The sequence below is a fragment of the Sus scrofa genome, chromosome 12 (genome assembly GCF_054392235.1).
Source record: "Sus scrofa isolate SSC_HxYL_T2T_F1_AM1 chromosome 12, Sscrofa_HxYL_maternal_Yorkshire_Landrace_v2.0, whole genome shotgun sequence".
In the NCBI taxonomy this organism is placed as follows: domain Eukaryota; kingdom Metazoa; phylum Chordata; class Mammalia; order Artiodactyla; family Suidae; genus Sus; species Sus scrofa.
This window is the reverse complement of record NC_139394.1, coordinates 48,507,497-48,526,799: the sequence shown is the minus strand read 5'-3', so window position 1 is coordinate 48,526,799 and position 19,303 is coordinate 48,507,497. Positions and strand designations below refer to the sequence as shown.

The 19,303-nt window shown below is 57.2% G+C and overlaps 1 protein-coding gene across 7 annotated transcripts; it reads right to left on the bottom strand.

Annotated features, from left to right (window-relative positions):
- Positions 1-1,082: 1,082 nt before the first annotated feature.
- On the bottom strand, positions 1,083-19,237 carry LGALS9 (galectin 9). 7 transcript variants are annotated; one of them, NM_213932.2, is given in 11 exon segments: positions 1,083-1,757; positions 5,857-6,019; positions 6,117-6,205; positions 6,706-6,747; positions 7,400-7,450; positions 8,037-8,072; positions 9,649-9,744; positions 11,087-11,197; positions 11,945-12,146; positions 14,940-15,031; positions 19,118-19,237. In NM_213932.2, coding segments are annotated over 11 exon segments (1,068 nt in total). In that variant the 5' UTR covers positions 19,157-19,237; the 3' UTR covers positions 1,083-1,610.
- Positions 19,238-19,303: the final 66 nt, after the last annotated feature.

Genomic DNA, 19,303 nt, shown 5'->3' with positions numbered 1-19,303 from the left:
GTGAGAAAGCAGCTCACGTGGGGGGCAGTGGGTGCAGTGCTGCACCTAATGCCAGCTCTGGGGCGAAGGCCTAGACTTCAGTCCTGTCTTAGGAAGTCACCGCCTTTTGCTCTGGGGGCACGTGTGTTATGAGAGTTTGGCCAGTAATAATTTGGCCCCTGGGTAACAAAGCAGAGGAAGGGTCTGGCCAAATCTGACCCCCAGCTTGGGTTTGGCCTCTGCCTCAGCCTCCCTGGTTCACTTCTCCCTTCCCCCGCTCCTGCTCAGTGGGGTGGGGGTGGGGGAGAAAGAGGCGTGCCCACCTCAGTGTCCCAGCCTGATGCATCTGCACACCGTGGTCCAGGACAGTCCCCTGGACTGGCGCCCCTCCCACTCCAGTGTGCGTCTCGTCAGGGTGCAGACTCTGACCCAGGCAGTCTGTGCAGAGCGGCCGAGGTTCTGAGCTCGTAACGAGCTCCGGGTGCTGCTGCGGGTCTGAGGGCTCCACTCTGAGCCCCACCCTGGCTCCCAAGACACTGGATTCTCAGAGTTCCAAAGGTGTGTTGGCATCACGGGACCCAGAGCCGGGCCCCCTGCACTGGCCTAGTCACTGGCAGAACCCCACGCATGGAGCCCCTTCCCCCAAGCACACCCTGACCCCCCCATCCCAGGGGACCCACAGAGGAACGCCATGAACAGCCCTCTCTTCTGGGTCTGCTTCTCTGGAACCTACCCACCTCCTCCAGCTCCCAAAGGTTCTCAGGAGCTGGCCCTGCCATCTGGCCTCCTGGCCCCCCGTGGCCCTCCCAGGCCCTGGCCCAGCCCGTGGCCCATCTCAGAAGCTTGGGGCTGTGTCCTGGGGTCACCTCTGTTACTGAGCTCTCTGCATCCCAAGATTCCTGTCCACGAGGCCTGAGCTTTCTCCCACAGCCTTGTGTGGTTTGTGGGGGGGCCCACGGGGAGCAGGCCTGGATGTCAGAACCCCCAGCCCTCCATCAGAGTGAGCCCGTGCTCACTTTGCCCACTCCCCTCGGCCATGACCTCCCAGATTCCAGAGACTCCAAAAGGTCTCCAAACTCATCTAATAAACCGCAACCATCCCCTGCATACAGGCTGACAAGCAGTTTTCTTTCTTTATTGGAAGGACGCTGGAAAGGGGAGAAAGCTCCCATCGGTGGGGTGTCCTCAGGCAGCTATCCGGGGCGGGGAAGAGTTGGTGCAGGGTGCAAGGAGAGGTTCAAGCTTGGAGAAAGAAGAGGGGATACTGCCTCCCACGTGGAGTGACAGCTGGTGGCTTGGGACTAGGTGACTGGAAGGCCGGGTGGGGGGGTGGAGAGGCAGGTGTGGGCAGGCCTGGGCTGGGAGCTTGGGAAGGCCAGGACCCAGGCAGAGGCCGGGGGCAGGGAACACGGGGCTCCGGCCTGCGCAGACCGCACCTCCTCCGTAGGTGGAGGAAGGCGGTCCCAGCCAGCTGTCCTCCCCGCTCCAGGGGAGGCTGCAGCCAGAAGCAGGGCCAGGCAAGGACACGGTCTCTCCAGCCAAGCCCCAGGTCCTGGCAGCCTGGGAAGGGGGGTGACGAGCAGACCCAGACAGCCTTTCGGCCCAGGCCTCACCCCCAGGGCAGGGCTCGTCTATGGCTGCACGTGCGTCAGCTGGATGTCGCCCCCCACCTCCAGGGAGTTGATGGTGGGCAGGTGCTTCAGGCGGTGGTAGTATTCAAATAGGTGCTGACCGTCCACGGCCACCTTGAAGCAGTGGCTTTCACAGAGGATCCACACCTGGACAGAGAGGCCCCGGCATGTGCATCCCACTTGGCCGCCCTCAACGCCGAAGGCAGGCTTGTGTCTCCCCCCCTCCTTCCTGCTGTCCTGCACCTGCACTGGAGCCACCCAGAAGGAGTCACTCTTCAGGCCCCGAGCCTCGCTGGCCATCGCTGCATTTGATGTATTCTGTTCCCCCGCCCAGAATGCCCTTCCACCTGTGCCCCCTGCTCCATGGCACTGCTTGTCCCCGAGGACCACGACTCATCCCCTTTCAGGATTCACCAGCCTTCCTGGCCTTTCCCCACCTCCTGATCCCCTTCTAGTTGAGCCAGGCGCCCCCTCAGGCCACGAGCTCCCCCCACCCCCCGCCCCCGGCCCACAGGGGTGTTCGGTGCCTGCACTCCTGCAGCGGCAGCCTCCTAACTTGTCTTTTCTACCCGACATTCTCCAGGAAGTAGTGGCAACACATCTACATCTGTTAAAATATTGTCCTCATCACGTAGCTAACACAAGCAGCACACTCACTGCGCACCGGGCTCGTGTCACAAACACAACTGCTTTTCCTTCTTTCATCTCCATGACAGCCCTATTGTTAGTAGCCCCATTTTTTAAGATAAGGAAAATGGAGGCACAGAGCAGTTAAGTCACTTGCTCAAAGTCACACAGCTATCAAAGTATATTGCTGTCTGACTTGAAACACACCAATGCTTTGTATTAAAACTCAAACTCCTGGAGTTCCTGTCATGGTACAGCGGATACGAATCTGACAAGGAACCATCAGGTTTTGGGTTCGATCCCTAGCCTCGCTCAGTGGGTTAAGGATCCGGTGTGGTTGTGAGTTGTGATGTAGGTCACAGACCTGGCTTGGAGCCAGCGTTGCTGTGGCTGTGGCGTAGGCAGGCGGCTACAGCTCCAATTTGACCCCTAGCCTGGGGACTTCCATGTACCATGGGTGCAGCACTAAAAAGACAAAAAGACAAAAAAAAAAAAAAAAAAATTCAAACTCCTTTCACTGTGGCTGTGGCATAGGCTGGCAGCTGCGGCTCTGATTTGATCCCTTGCCCGGGAACTTCCATATCGAATGGGTGCAGCTATAAAAAGGAAAAAATGAAAAAAATTTCAGGAGTTCCCATTGTGGCTCAGCGGCTAACGAATCCGACTAGGAACCATGAAGTTGCGGGTTCGATCCCCGGCCTCGCTCAGTGGGTTAAGGATCTGGTGTTGCCCTGAGCTGTGGTGTAGGTCGAAGATGCAGCTCCAATTCCCCTGTTGCTGTGGCTCTGGCTGTAGACCGGTGGCCACAGCTCCAATTGGACCCCTAGCTTGGGAACCTCCATATGCCATGGGAAGCGGCCCCAGAAAAGGCAAAAAAAAAAAGACAAAAAAACAAGTTCCCGTCGTGGCTCAGTGGTTACCGAATCCGACTGGGAACCATGAGGTTGTGGGTTCGATCCCTGGCCTCGCTCAGTGGGTTAAGGACCCAGCATTGCCCTGAGCTGTGATATAGGTAGCAGGAGGAACAGGGTTAAAGGATGCCTGGGCAGAAAGCTCAAAGGAGTTCCCGTCGTGGCTCAGCGGTTAACGAATCCAACTGGGAACCATGAGGTTGCGGGTTCGATCCCTGACTTCGCTCAGTGGGTGCAAGACCCAGTGTTGCCCGGAGCTACGGTGTAGGTTGCGGGAGGAAAGAGTTCCCATCGTGGCTCAGTGGTTAACGAATCCGACTGGGAACCATGAGGTTGCGGGTTCAATCCCTGCCCTTGCTCAGTGGGTTAATGATCTGGCGTTGCTCTGAGCTGTGGTGTAGGTCGCAGACACAGCTCAGATCCCGAGTTGCTGTGGCTCTGGCTGTAGGCCGGTGGCCACAGCTCCGATTGGACCCTTAACCTGGGAACCTCCATATGCCGCGGGAAACGGCCCTAGAAAAGGCAAAATAATAAGTAAATAAAAGGACAAAAAACGAGTTCCCATCGTGGCGCAGTGGTTAACGAATCCAACTAGGAACCATGAGGTTGCGGGTTCGATCCCTGGCCTCGCTCAGTGGGTTAAAGACCCAGTGTTGCCCTGACCTGTGGTATAGGTAGCAGGAGGAACAGGGTTAAAGAATGCCTAGGCAGAAAGCTCAGTGGGTTAAGGACCCAGCATTGCTCCTCAGCTGTGATGGAAGGAGGAGAACAGGGTCAAAGCATGCCCGGGCAGGTAGTTCCCGTCGTGGCTCAGTGGTTAACGAATCCAACTGGGAACCATGAGGTTGAGGGTTCGATCCCTGGCCTCGCTCAAGTGGGTTAAGGACCCAGCGTTGCCCTGATGTAGGTCTGAGGGAGGAAGAAGGTTAAAGGAACCATGAGGTTGAGGGTTCGATCCCTGGCCTCGCTCAAGTGGGTTAAGGACCCAGCGTTGCCCTGATGTAGGTCTGAGGGAGGAAGAAGGTTAAAAAATGCCCTGGGCAAGGAGTTCCCGCTGTGGCCCAGTGGTTACTTCGCTCAGTGGGTGCAAGACACAGTGTTGCCCGGAGCTACGGTGTAGGTTGCGGGAGGAAAGAGTTCCCATCGTGGCTCAGTGGTTAACAAATCCGTCTATATATATGTATTCCAGAGATCCAAATCCTTAAACTGTAGGTCAGTTGTAGGAACTCAGTGCTCCAGGCCTCCAAGGCCTGTCCCCTCTCTCAGGGGAGTCCAGCTCTCCTCAGAGATAACAGGGGCTCACCTACCACCGAGCCCCCACTTATCCCTTATTCTGCTTGCGGAGTACCTGTTGGGATCAAACCCACAACCTCATGGTTCCTAGGCGGATTCGTTAACCACTGAGCCACGACAGGTACTCCCTCATGCTTTGACCCTGTTCTCCTTCTCCCATCACAGCTGAGGAGCAACGCTGGGTCCTTAACCCACTGAGCGAGGCCAGGGATCGAACCCGCAACCTCATGGTTCCCAGTCGGATTTGTTAACCGCTGAGCCACGACGGGAACTCCTTTGAGCTTTCTGCCCAGGCATCCTTTAACCCTGTTCCTCCTGCTACCTGTATCACAGCTCAGGGCAATGCTGGGTCCTTAACCCACTGAGCGAGGCCAGGGATCGAACCCACAACCTCATGGTTCCCAGTCGGATTCATTCATTAACCCTGTTCCTCCTGCTACCTATATCACAGCTCAGGGCAACACTGGGTCTTTAACCCACTGAGCAAGGCCAGGGATCGAACCCACAACCTCATGGTTCCCAGTCGGATTCGGTAACCACTGAGCCACGACAGGCACTCCCTGCTTGGGCATGCTTTGACCCTGTTCTCCTTCCATCACAGCTGAGGAGCAACGCTGGGTCCTTAACCCACTGAGCGAGGCCAGGGATCGAACCCACAACTTCATGGTTCCCAGTCGGATTCGGTAACCACTGAGCCACGTCGGAAACGCCTTTTTGGCCCCCCCTTTTTTTTTCCTTGCCGTTTCTAGGGCCGCTTCCTGCAAGCAGCATATGGAGGTTCCCAGGGTCCAATCGGAGCTATGGCCACTGGCTTACAACCAGAGCCACAGCAACATGGGATCCGAGCTGCATCTGCGACCTACACCACAGCTCAGGGTAAGGCCACGTCCTTAACCCACTGAGCAAGGCCGGGGATCGAACCCGCAACCTCATGGTTCTTAGTCAGATTCGTTAACCACTGGGCCACGACAGGAACTCCCTGGCCAGGCATTCTTTAACCCTGTTCCTTCCCCACCCAGACTGCCAACTCCGTGGGGGCAGGACCTTCACCGCCCCCCAGCCCCTGGAGTACTTCCTGCCCAGTGTGGGCCTGGATAAAATAACTGATAAATGATGGTTGAGGGAATGAGTGACTGAGTGAGTGCCTCCTCGTGCTTGGTTCCGTCTGGCACTAACGGGCTGTGTGAGCTCAGAAAGTAACCTGCCCTTTCCGTCTCCTCATCTGTAACAGCAGCGAGTACCTGCCGCCTCCTGTGGGACAGTAGTAGTGGAATGATAATAGTAATGGGTGGATGCGCTCTCTTCCGGGCCCAGAGCCCAGAGCCACCAGCGCCGGTCTCCATCAAGGCGCCCCCAGCTGCCCTCCACCCACTGCTCCTCTCCCCCGCATCACCCTCAGAGCTGCGGCATCTCACCAAGAAGCTCTGGCCTCTGGAGAAGGGCATCTTCCGGGGCAGGCCTCGCTCCTCAGGCCCCCAGGAGCTGCCGATCTGCGTGTTGCGGACCACCGCGTTCTCCTTGAAGCGGGGATTCAGGTGGAAGGCGATGTCACTCCCCGAGCGCAAGTTGATGTAGAAACTGGGGACAGGAGGCGCCTATGGACTCTCTGTGCCGAGCCGCGGGAGGGGCCAGAGTGACCTCGGGGCGCCTCTCCTCCCGGGGAGCCCTGGCTTACCTCTGAGCGCTGGGCAGGATGGTGCCCGACACCATGATGCTCTTGGAGGGGTACAGGCCGCCCGGGATGGAGGCGAAGAAAGGGATGGGCTGTGGGGGGGAGGGGTGGTCAGCCGGAGCAGCCGCCACGGCACGAGCAACTTTGTGCCGATTTCCATGCATTTGGATTCTCAACTGGGTTTGTTTTTTCTGGTTCTTAAAGTTTTATTGAAGTAGCAACTGGGTTGGTTAACTACGTCTGTATCTTTAAGAAGGATACATGATGATGGCTTAATTGGTTCAGGAAGCGGCAAAAGAAAGCCTCCAGGCCTTCTTCAAATCAAGGGGCGTTTGCTTTCATGCAAAGAGCTTTGGCAGAACACTAAGCATGCTGGGCGGAGAAGGGAAGGCCATGCAGTAGCTCATGGTGAGGGGACAGGTTTAAAGGTGAAAGCACCTTTCAAAACGCTTCCAAGAGACTTGGAAGTTTTCACAACTGCAGTTTACTAAGGGGCGGCTTTTAATTTTGTAAGCTGTCCTCTGCCAACACCCCACCCCAAACCCTACTCGACACAAACCAGGCCTCCACCCCTCCCTGAGAAACCACTTACAAAGACTGGGTTAGGATATGCCATAGGTGGGATCATGGGATTCTGTTGAAAAGAGATCAGGGAGTTCAGTGCAGGAGTCCGTGGGTGCATGTTCACGCGCGCGCGCGCACACACACACACACACACACACACACACACAGATTCTAGAGGAGGTGCTCCAGTGGGAGACAGAGGTCCAGAGGCTTCAGCCCTTGGACTCTCCCAGTCACCCTCTTTCCCCTGTCAGCCTCGGTGGGACCTCCTGCATGTTCCCGGATTCCATCGTGGTCACTGCCTCTCAACCCCTCCAGGGGCAGCCGCACTGACTCCCGGCCTCCCGTGTGTTTTGCACCAGCAAGAGGAGAAGCGACCTAAGCCGGTGATCAGCAGTGACCTCCTGGGGGCTGGTCCTCAGGATGCTGGGTCTCATATACTGATGCTGGGGCCACCGCACTTCCCTCCAGAAGGACCAGCTTTCCTGCGGGTCCTTAGGGGACTTATTTCTTGGGCCACTGGGGAACTCCAGCCTGATCCAGAATCTCCAGTGTCCTAAGGAGAGTTTTATGTCCCTGTCTCCTGAGTGGAGAGCCCAGTGCCAAATGCCCCCGTCCTCCTTGTTACACTGCTCTCTTCCTGACTCTAGGCCTAGCAAATTCAGCCCTTGGTAAGGGTGCACAGGGTGGGGCTGTGAGCTGACCGGAGAATTTGGACTTACAGGGAACATCTGTCCAGGGGTGCTCTGCACAGTGTGGATGACGGTTTGAGTCTGGAAGAAAGAAACCCCATTTTAACCACCTCTCACCAGTGCAAAGACTACCACCTGCCACCAGAGGGCACCACTGAACACATCCTCTGATACCAAGTCGTCATCTTGAGCTTGTAACTGGTCCCATTGCCCTGGCCAGACGCCCCCCAGAATTGGTGGGTAGAGGGGTTTCTTCTCTCAAGTGGATGAGGTAGGGACAGGGTTTCTTCTGGAGAAAAAAATGTGGCTGCATTTGTGGCCTGTGGCCCATCTTTCTTCTCAGGGGCATCTCTTTAGCATTGCCTCACTTCACAGAAGGAGGAAGAGAACGTGGGGTCTCGGGGTCCTGTGGCTGCCCGCAGAATGGCAGGGGGCTTCAGCCCACCAGTGGCAATCTGTTTCCCAGTTCCCCGGGGCCAGGTGACCCCTCCCCGCACCCCGAATGCCCTCCCACCATCACCACTGTGGCCGGGCAGCCGGCCAAGGGCTCTGGCCTCGCTGCCCCACCTCCAATGGTGAGGGCTCGAGGCCTGGCCCTGCCTCTTCCTTTTATGCCCCAGGAAGAACCAGCGTGAAGAGGTTCCGGAAGAGAGAGTGGGAGACTTACAATGGGAGCCGAGTTGGCCGGCCAGCGACCTGGAGGCTGGAGGGGATGAGAAATCAAAACAGTGGTTAACGTTGGTGCCACACGAGGGGGAGCTCATGACAGAAACTGTGATAAGAAATGCTTCCTTCCTGCTGCCAAACAAGCTTTCCTGAGCCTCTCACCCACCATCGCGTGGGTTACGAAACAGGGTTGGGAAGGGGTTGGGAAGGGGGGGCTCCCTCCGCACCGGCTCCTCCAGGACAAGAGGACGGACCGTGGAGCTTCCTGTAGCTCCTAGAGGCGCAGCCTTCCTCCCCGGGCCGTGTTTCACCCATAAGGTGGAAACTAACTTTTGCTGAAGGCTCTGGTGAGCCAGGTTTTGGCTTCCAGGCTTTACAGTGAAGAAGGCATCCTACCTCCCGTTCGCCTGATGAGGCAACAACCAGATTCAGAAAGATGAGGCCACTTGCCCAAGCTCACCCAGGCAGCAAGTGGTAAAACCCCAAATGGTACCCAGTTCCGGCTGATGGTACCCACCATACCTGGTCCTCCCCCGGCCCTGCAAAGGCTCCCTGGAGCTCCAGCAGTCCTGCGTCTGCCTGGCAGGAGGCAGGTGCCCCAGCTGCATCGCGATGGGCTCAGGGAGGCTGGGTAGCTAACAGTCCTCCCGCAATGCCCACGCATGTGTGGCCCAAGAAAGGGCCAGACCTGCTCCCCTTCCTGTGCTGGATCCTGCCTTCACCCAGCAGGCCGTTCGCCTTGCAAACCACATTCCACATTCAGTAATCGAGTCCGTACTGTGTGCCAGGCACTGTGCAAAATGCTTACACATATCATGCTTACACATGATATATGAATGAACCAGCCACAGTCCCAGGCCCCGCGGGGCCTGTGGGTGTAGGGGATGAGGGAGGGGAATGACGGGGAGACACACGTAAGCACAATGACAGCACGGCATGGTGATCAGCGTAGCACAGAGATGTCCCAAGTCCGTGGGGACGTGGGGGCCATGTGGTGATCTGCCAGTCAGGGACAATGGTCCTGGGGGAGTGATGTTTAAGCAGAGCATTGGAGGGTGGTTAGGGATTGGCTGGCAGTGGGTGGCAAAGGGTGCTTTCAGCACTAAGACAGCATGGACAAAAAAGCCCAGGGCCCCACGAAGCCCCAAGTGAGCAGTGGAGGCTGCGTGAGCTTCAGGGGTGAAGGCCGAGGCTGGGGCAAGCTTGGGGAGGACTCTGCAGGACCTGCTGGGGCATCTGGCCTTTATCCAGAAGGACGAGGGCCCTTAGGGCTTTGGAGCAGGGGGAGAATGTGATCGGATTTGTGTCCAGGAAGGTGGCGGTGTGTGGGGGGGGACTGGACCGCGGTCAGGGCCTGAGGGGGCAGAGGGGACCAAGGCGGTGGTTTTGGGAAGAGGGGCGCTGATGCCCTGGAGAAATAACGAGGGGAAGGAAGGGCAAAGGACCAGGCCCAGGTCCCCAGCTCTGGGCCGGGGCGCAGGTGGAGACGGGGAACTGTGGGTGAGTGTAACGGGGCCTGGAGCCCCTGGCTGGCCTGCTGACTGCACCCGCCTCTCGGCCCCTCTGTCCTTCCTGCGGACGGCTCAGCCTCCCCAGGCCTCCAGGGAACTCACTTTCGGTTTGCGCCCTTTGTGCCTGGGCGGGAAACAGGCAGGCTGGGAGAACTGCACCGTGGAGAAGGTGGGCTGGATGGGAGCTGCGTGGGTGTTCTGTTAAAACAAAAGGCGCCACGGGGTGAAGAGAAGTATTAGTGAAGCCGAGGAAGAGTGGAAAGGCAGAGAGCAGGCAAGAGGGGGAGAGCCAGGCAGGCAGGGCAGCAAGGGGGTGGGGGCGTGGGAAAGCTGGCCAGCTCGCGCTCCATCTCCAGCTCGCTCTCCGTCTCTGCCTCCATCCCTACATCCTCTCTGTCTCCCTCTCCATCTCCCTCCCTATTTCATTTCCATCTCGCTCTCCATCTCCCTCCCCATCTTCATTCTGTCTCTGTCCCCGTCTCTGTCTCTGTCTCCTTCCGTCTCCATCCCCCTCTCTCTCCAGCTCCCTCTCTGTCTGCGTCTCTGTCTGCAGCTCCATCCTCGTCTCCATCCCTCTGCCCGGCTCCATCTCCTCCTTCATTTCTCTCTCCCTCTCCTCTTTATCTCCTCCTCGGGGGAGGGTCAGGGAGGGAATATGAGCATCAAAGAGAAAGGACCTCATGTTTGTTAAGGGCCTGCTGTGTGCCTCTCCCGTCTCGGGGCACACCCTCAAATACTCAAGCGACAAAAGCTACTAGCCAGCGGCCTGGGGCCCTGCAGAATATGGGTGCCGTGTACCCCAATCTTCCCAATTTTCCCCAAAAGCCAGACATCCAGACTTCCCTGTGTTATTGTCTGACTTTTTTTTTTTTTTTTTAAACTGTGGCCAAATACGCCTCATGTAAAACGGAGCACCTTAACTCGTTTTAAGTGTGTACACTTCAGTGGCGTTAAGTCTGCTCACATTGCTGTGCATCCATGGCCACCATCTTTTTCATCTTGCAGATCTCCTGACCTTTTAGAGGTAACACATTCAAAAACTTTAAATCACAGAGAGTCAAATAAACCTGCGTGTGGCCCGAGAAGGCCCGTTTTGTGACCTCTGATGGGTAGCATCAAACTCACACAACTCACACAGCTGGGGGGCAGCTGTGACCCCCCCCTTCTTCCACAGGAGAGGAAACTGAGTCTGCGAGAGGCTATGTCGCCGAAGCCCCCAGCCAATAAGAATGGCAGAGCTCGAGATGGGACCTGGATTGGGTTTGATTCCCAAACCTCGGTTCCCTCTGGAACCCGAGGCCTCCTAATCAGGGTGGAAATAGACTGACAGGCCTGAAAATCCTGGAGACTGAGGCAGGCCTTCCAGACAGAGACAGCAACTTGGAAAGACAGGATGGGACAGGGGAGCCGGAGGTGTGTCCCCAGAGTCACCTGGAAAGGCGGTTGGCTGGCACCTTTAGGCCCACCTGGCAGGGCCCGGGCACAGTGGACTGGGCCCTGCACCCAGCCCCTGGGACAGGCTCCAGGGGGACCGTCTGACCTGGAAGCTGATGTAGGACAGCTGGACGATGCCTGTCACGGAGATGGTGTCCACGCGGTGGAAGGGCACGCGGTGTGTGTACTGCACAAAGAGCCTCCCGTTCACTGTCACCTGCCGAGACGAATGCAGATGTCAGGAAGTGTCCCCAGCCAGGTGGGGAGCACACCCCAGCCTCTGGGTCTCTTGCTTCTAAAAGCTCAGACATGTGACCAAAGTGCGTCCAAACACAATCCCTTCCTGGCTCTAGCTGTTGGCTTTTTAATTCTTATGGTTGCTGGTTGATTGCGGTAGGTTTGTCTTTCTACACTTAGCTCACCTGGGGTGTTCAGGGGAACAGAGGCGAGGCGATGTCAGGTGGCATCTTGAAGGGCTGGGAACACAGAGAAACACAAAGATGTGCTCCCCCCTCCCCCCTATGCCCAGGGACACTGCTCTGCCTGCAAAAGGGACGTGCTCTCCCTGCAAAACTAGGCCATGAGGGAGTTGCTGTCGTGGTGCAGGGGATCCATGAGGACACGGGTTCGATCCCTGGCCTCAATCAGTGGGTTAAGGATCTGGTGTTGCCATGAGCTGTGGTGTAGGCCACAGACGTGGCTCGGATCCTGTGTTGCTATGGCTGTAGCTCTGATTCAACCCCAAGCCTAGGAACTTCCATGTGCTGCAGGTGCGGCCCTAAAAAAGACAAAACAAAAAGAAGCAACAGGGGCACTTGTAGATGCAGGTGAAGGTGTGTAAGGAGACTGCAGCCCAGCATGAGCCTCTTATTTGTACAAAGGTGCTGCTCATGTGACTCTTTAAAGGCCTGGTCAGGCTGAGGGTCAGGCAGCCTAAGGGAAGAGAGAGTTCCCGCTCACTCACCTGGAACTGCGAGCTCTGGACCAGGAAGCTGAGCTCAAATGGATGTCCGCGCTGGAAGGGCATTTGCATCTTCCTCTCCTCAGGCCCCCAGATTCCATTCTGCTTCGTGTTGCAGACCACGTAGCCGCCCTCTTCGAACCGAGGGTTGAAGTGGAAGGCAATGTCATTGTCACTGTGGCCGGTCTGCAAGTTCACAGTAAACCTAGGCCGAGCGAAATGAGACAGTGCTCTGTGACCTGGTTCACTGCCAAGGGCGGGAAGAGGAGGGCACTTTGACTGACATCCCTCCGGGAACCTGCGGACAGCCTGCATGGCTGCTGTGTCCCCAGCCTTCATTGCCCTCCGTTTTGTTCACCTCATTTGCACATAGTGTGATTCTGTGCAATTCCCCCATTTGCCCTTACCGTGGATGTTCTAAAAATAAGCTGAGGACTTCCTGTCGCGGCTCAGCGGAAACGAATCTGAATAGTGTCATGAGGTCACAGGTTTGATCCCTGGCCTCGCTCAGTGGGCTAAGGATCCGGCGTTGCTGTGAGCTGGGGTGTAGGTTTCGGACACGGCTCAGATCTGGTGTTGCTGTGGCTGTGACATAGGCCGGCAGCTACAGCTCCAATTCGACCTCTAGCCTGGGAACCTCCATATGCTGTGGGTGTGGCCCTAAAAAATTTTTTTTAAATAAAAAATAAAAATAAGTTGAAAATGGGTAAAGATATTTTTACCCAGGATGGAAGTTAAGAAAGGTGCCAGTTGGATGCTCGTTAGAGGCCAGCTCCCGTCTGCTCAAGTGGGAAAGCAGAGGACAAATGGACAGAGCCCGTGTCATTGATGAAGGGACACCTACAGAGACGAAGTCTAAAGGAGAGTATGATGGAATAAACCGCAGCTCTCGGGCCTGGGGACCTCATGGTGTGCGTCTGTCCCTTGGTGCAGATCGGCGTGTGTCCCCCTGCCCTGTGTGCCCCTAGCTCTGCACTGTTTGTCACTTGCGATGACCTGGGACCATGCTGCCCTCAAGCTGCCTCGCCCGGGAAGGGGGTGACTGCCTTCCCCGTGGGTGATTAAGGAGGCGGCGTTCAGGAAGCCTCCTTGCAAGTTAACATGTGTCCCCAGCTCTTCCAGGAGGAAGCCGCTCACCATCCCAGCTTCCTGGGGGCACAGCCGTGACTCCAAGGTGAGCCCTTGAAAGAAGCTTCCAAGGAGCCTGGCTCACAAAGGGGGCGCAGGAAATGTTGGTTCTGCCTTTTCTCAGACACAGCCACCGCGCTCCAGGCTGAGGTTCTCCAGCGAGGCATCTGTCTCCTCCCGCCTTCCCTGAACCGGGCACGCAAGGGATTCGCAGCCTGCTTGTCAGGGTCCCCCTAGTCTCCCCAGCGAACCGACAGCGGTCAGGCAGGTGGCCCGCTCCCACATCTTCTGTGTTCCCCACAGAGCCTGGCACGGCACCCCTGCCACCGGCCCTCGATGGACAATCAATCTGTAAAATTCGCCCAGAGCCCGTTTGCTTTCTCCATTGAGGGGTCGGTTCTGGGTGCCGTCCGCAACACCCAGCCACTCTGTGAGCCCCGAGGCCAGCCGCCCTCCCCCTGGGAGGACCAAAAGGAAGGGAAACTCCAAGGGACTCTGGAGCCGGAATATTTAAGTCCTTACACCTAATTCTTTTTCCCTTTCTGGCCGTGCCCGGGCCAGGGATCGAACCTGCGCCACAACAGTGACAACACTGGATTCTTAACATGCTGAGCCACCAAGGAGCTCCAGTCCCTCATCCCCTTAAAGTGGAGAATATTGTTTCTGAAGTCGCACTGGCTGGAGTTTTCCCTTTGTCGTCCCAGCTTCATTCCTGTGGCTCTTTGAAAATTTCTGCCCCGGGAAGGGAGAGAACACAAGGTCCCACAGGGAGGGACCCTCACAGGTGGGAACAGGCTCTGTTAGACAGGCTGGGAGGAGAAAGCCCTCCCGTGCTGGGAGGGAGGGTAGGCAGAGGAGGGGGAGAGGGAAAAATCGATGGAAGTTCAGAGTCAAGGTCCCGGACTCCCCTGCTGGCTGGGTTTGGGGGGACCTGGGCACCTCCCTTCCCTCAGAGCCCCTGGGGGCAAGGGCTCTCAAAGTCCCATGGTCAGCGTGGCCGCATCCACCCAGCTGGGGAGGAATGGTGGAGGAGGACATCTAGAATCTAGAATCTGAGCCAGGGCTGGCCTGCGAGGGGGCCGAAGGGACCCAGAAGGTCCCAGGCCCCATGCAAGGTGATGAGAGGACAGCTGGGGACAGAAGACAGCAGGGATGGAGACAAAGAGGCTTCTGAGGGAGGGGCATGTGTCCAGAGGGGGACACCGTGGGCACTGGGGACCTCAGCCTGCAGCCCGCGTGGGCCCCACCCACACCGGCCACGAGGCCCCGGCCTCCTTGCCACCCAGACCCGGCAGACATCAGCCAGGGCTGCGCCAGCATCCAAGGACCCCCAGCCTCTGAGAAGATGTGCAGGCCCTTCCCCGTTCCCAGACTGCCCACCTTGGGGAGGAGGAAGGATGGGAAATGGCCCTAAGATATTTATATTTTGAACCGACTTAATATTTTCCAGAAAGGACCTTGAAACTAAAAGAGACGAAAGTACGCTGGATGACACATTTAAGTATTTCCACATCAGCCGAAATGGGGGTTCTGAAGCCAACGAGGGCAGCTCTAGGAAATCAAGGAAGTTGATATTTTTGCAACTATGGGCCAAGTTCAGTCCTAGAGCTGCTGCCTCTGGGCCCGCCCGCTTCCCTCCACTGACCGTAAGCTCCCGTTATCCCCCTGTCTTTGAAGAGCCCAGTTAATGGTACCCTGGATGCTACTGGCAGATGGCAGGGTTGCGGTGCATCACTGGCAGGGACGCGGGCCCTTCTCTTCCCCTGAACCAGGCACGGGCAGTTGGGAGGACGCTGGTGGACCAGCCTGAGCTGACAGCAGCGTGGTTCGCTCAGGGCCAAGGCTGGAGAGAGACAGCGCTTCCAGGTACCTGCTTCCACTGGACATGAGAACGGTCCCATTGATGGTGATCTGAAGTCCGTCCTGGAGGCCCCCTTGGATCATCCCTGTGAAGGGGACCATCTGCAGGGAGGAGACGGTGGTTAGTGGGCCTGCCTCCTCTGCAGTCCCTTCGGTACGTGGGGGCGGCTGGGCTGGGTGCCGAGCACCGGGTGAGGGGCTGGGTGAGGCCGTGAACAGGACTGATGGAAGCTCAGCCCCGTGACCCTCCCAGGCCTGGAGCTAGGATGTTACAGACATTCTGGGGCTGTGGGGAGGAGACCCCAGGTGCTGAGAGGATGTGACAGGGACAGAGGGACAGTTCCCAAGAGGAAGAAGTGGCATATACACAGCCCTGAGGTGGGAACGAACCAGGGGAGGAGGGGGGGCTACTGGCCCCCAAGCTAAACTCCCAGCAAAGCCCCCAGGGTCCTGGCTGGGGACTCAGGAGGCCCAAGGACCAAAGAGACCCACTGGCCTGTAATCAAGAATAAACCTGCTCACCTGAGCAGACCAAGAAGCAGGCCTCCGCCCCCTCCTGCCCACCCCACCCAGAGAGCAATGGTGACCATGACCTTCGCCCTCCCACCCCCTCAGCTAGCGCCTCCTCCAGGTGCTCTTTGCAGCCACGGGGCTGCCTCCTCTTTTACTCCTGCTCCTGGGCTCCCGTTCCCTCCCCCAGGCCCTTGGCAGCCTCCTGAGTCTTCATGGGGCCTCTCCACCCCTCCTAGGCCTCATTGCCTTGTCAGGCCTAGGAGGGGACAGGGACAAAGTGACAGCCTCTTCCCAGGCCTCTTTAAAGGATCCGGATTATGGAAGTTCCTGCTGTGGCGCAGCGGGATAGGTGCTATCTCTGGAGCACCGGGACGCAGGTCCAATCCCCAATGCAGCACAGTGGGTTAAGGATCAGGCGCAGGTTGCAACTACAGCTCGGATCTGATCCCTGGCCCGAGAACTCCATATGCCACAGGGTGCCTCCCCCCTCCCAAATAGTATCCATGGTCATGGTTAAGGATGCTTTATTTTAGAGCCAGGCACAGTCCAGATTTGAATCCTAATTCTGCTGCTCATTACCTGAGTGGTCTCGGGAAGCTTATTTAATCTCTCTTTGCCTCAATTCCCTCAGCTGTAAAATAGGGATAAATCCTACCTTCTGGATGAGATTGATGATTGAATGAGAAAAAGTCTATAGAAGACACCTGCATGTAGTAGGTTGTCTCTCTACCACCCTCTGCTTCTACCTTGGTCTCTCTGAGCACAAATCCCAAATTGGTTATGTCTCAGCATGGAAAACTTACTTCCAGAAGGCCTGTTATCTAATGTGGTTCGACAGCCTGCCTTAAACACTGTTCTATCTCCTAGTCAATGTTCACGTTTTTCCAATTGTTGAAGTCTTTTCTACTTTCTCCCTTAAGTCAATTCCTTAAAATTTAAATGCTTATAGGAGCCAGGCAGGTGATACATATGTATGAGATGGCCAGGTAGGGGCAATAGGGAGGAGTGGGAACTGTGGCAAAGTGACATTATCTTTCTCACCTAAAGAGGCAAAGTCCACTCAGCTAAAGCTAGTGATTACCATCCAAGCTCAGTGTTGGCACAGCTTCCGAGTTTTCAGAAGACAGAAATCTGGATTTTTTTATCTGTAAAACTTCCTAATTTGGGGGGAGGTGGTGGTGGACAAACTAAAAAGAATTATAGAAGAGTTCCTCTATTATAGAAGCAAATAATGAAATATTTCCAATGAAATGACGTATGTGGAATTGCTCCAAAATAACCCAAGCATGGAAAGGGAAGTAGGGCCAGAAAAATGAATAGTGTTGCCAGCCTGGCGACATTCTTGTGTGGATTAGGTCAAGTAAGTTACCCTGAGTAGGAAAGCCCTTGGCAGGAAGGCCTCGCTAATGGTAGCTATTTGCATCAGGATGAATTAATCCCTCTGCTGGGTCAGAAGTTGCTCTCAGCACCTGGCCATGCCTGGAGGCTGAGGAATTTTTTCCCCTTCTTCCTATCCAACCGGAAAACAGAGCCAGGCCCTACAGGCCAGAGGGTGGGCAGTCCCCTTCTGGAGGCCCCGTCACAGAGGCCACACAGGCACAGCCGGCAAAGGGGGCTCTTCCAGCAGAGGCAGCTTTTAGCCAAAGGGCAGTGATGCCCTTCTGGTGGCCAACCTTCCCATTCTGTGTTATCTCATTAGTCTCACAACAGCCCGGGTCATTCTTAGTGCCATGTTTACAGATGAGGAAACAGGCACAGAAAGGTTGGGTAACTTGCCCAAAGCTACACAGCAGGGCGGTGGTAGAGCTGGGTTTGAACCACAGCACCCACCCACAATTTTAACCACATGGATGAGGCCCAGAACATCCTTGCTCCGGGGTGACCAAGGGCTCCCCTGGACCAACCAGCCATCAGGATCAACCCTGTCCTGACTGTGGCTCCAGCTGCCCTCTCCGGGGCTGAGCCGATGAGGCTGGCGAGGCATGGGCGGGGAATGGGGGAGGCACCGGGGGCAGGTCCTCGTGGTGTCTGCTCCTCAGCAGAATGGCTGCTCGTGACCTTCCTGCCACACTTTGGAGGAAGCACAGTTCCGGGTACTGGAGGTCAAGAGGTGACCCTGGAGAGGGCGGCCATGTGGGGTGGACGGGTCCCCCATCTAATGGAGAAGGAGCCTGAGGTGACATGTTCTGACCTCGAGACCACGGTGGAGGCAGCAACAGGCCCAGCTGGGGCCCCTGCAGAGGTGGGCTTGAGTGTGGCGCCCCAGCAGCACGGGCCCTCCAGCACCTGCTGTCCCCACCCTCACCTGGGAAGGGCTCCGTCAGCCCAGGCTCTGCAGGGCCTCTGGGGAAGCCCTTGCTGGGAGCCGGGAGAGGATCCTACAGCAAGTTGGGGGGCAGGGACCAGGATACAGAAACCTGGGCGGGGGACTGCGTGCCGCCGCCTCCCCAGTGCTCTCCGTGGGCCCCTCCCTCTTCTGGGGGGCAGGGTGGGAATCAAGGCACCTCCCTTCTTGGCCATGTCTTCTGGGGACACTTGGCAAGTGGCCTCAGCCTCCCTGAGTCTCAGTTCGGTATATGGCGTGGGGATGATAAGGTTCTCAGGGTTCAAACGCGTCTTCCCTGACAGGGCCTCCACACAGGCGGTGAAAAGGCGCAAGGCGGCCCTTTGCACCCCACACACCAGGGACAGCCCGGCTCCCCGCTTACTCCTGAGATGGTCCCTCTGGAGACACCCTTGACCTGCTCCTGCCTAGTGGACTCACTCCTTGGGGAGCAGACACCTCCCCCAGGAGGCCCTCCCTGCTGCCCCCAGGCTCCTAAGGATGCTAAAGGCTTCCAGCATCCACAGGGGGCCTGACGGGGTTCAAGCTCTCTCTAAGCACTCCCCACTTAAACCTTACCCCAGCCTGGGCGATGGCTCAAGGAGCATCTCCCCCCGCCCCCCGAGGAAACAGGCCTAGAGAGGTAAGGTAACTTCTTTGAGGTGACTCAGCTAATTAATGGCTGAGCCCAGGGAGTAAGTGCCCCCAGCTGCCATGCTGGGTTGTTGTCCTCCCCAGAAGCTCCGTTTACCTCTTCTTTCATACAAACACACCATCACTCTTTGTTGTTGGTGGTGGTTTTTTAGGGCTGCCCCTGTGGCATATGGAAGTTCCCAGGCTAGGGGCCCAATCCGAGCTGCAGCTGCCAGCCTACACCACAGCCACAGCAACGCCAGATCTGGACCTACCCGCAGCTTGCAGCAACGCTGAAGCCTTAACCAACTGAGCGAGGCCATGGATCCAACCCGCATCCTCATGAAAACCAGTTGGGTTCTTAACCCCCTGAGCCGCAGTGGGAACTCCACACATCATTGCTCTTGTAGTGACTACTTATGCCCTTCTCCCCACCACCCAAAGCACAAAGAACGGCGCAGGTGTTCTACGGAGGGGGCTCAGGAACCGCTGGGATTCACACATCCTCATGATGCTGGCTCGCCCCCTCCAGCCCTGACAGGTGCTGGGGAGACAGGCGTGGGGCAGATGTTGTGTCAGGGTCGCCCCATCTGGCACTTCTGCCCTTCTTGTGCCCTTTGCGATGCCTCTTCCACCCTCCACCGCCTGCAAGAGCTCTTTCCTCAGAGACCCAGCGCTGATCTCCCCCCGCTGAGGCCCCCTGCAGCCCCGGAACTCACCGGGTTCATGTAGGGAGCCTGGGCGCCGCTGAAGGCCATCGCTCCACCGCCTCTGTGACCACTGCCTGCCGCTCTGCACGCCCCGGCCTCTGCACCGGGGAGGAGTTAACAGAGAAATAGAAAGCAAAGCCACTTGGCAGTCAGTCAATGGGGAGGAGCCAGGAGCAGGAGGAAGTGGGTTTAGGG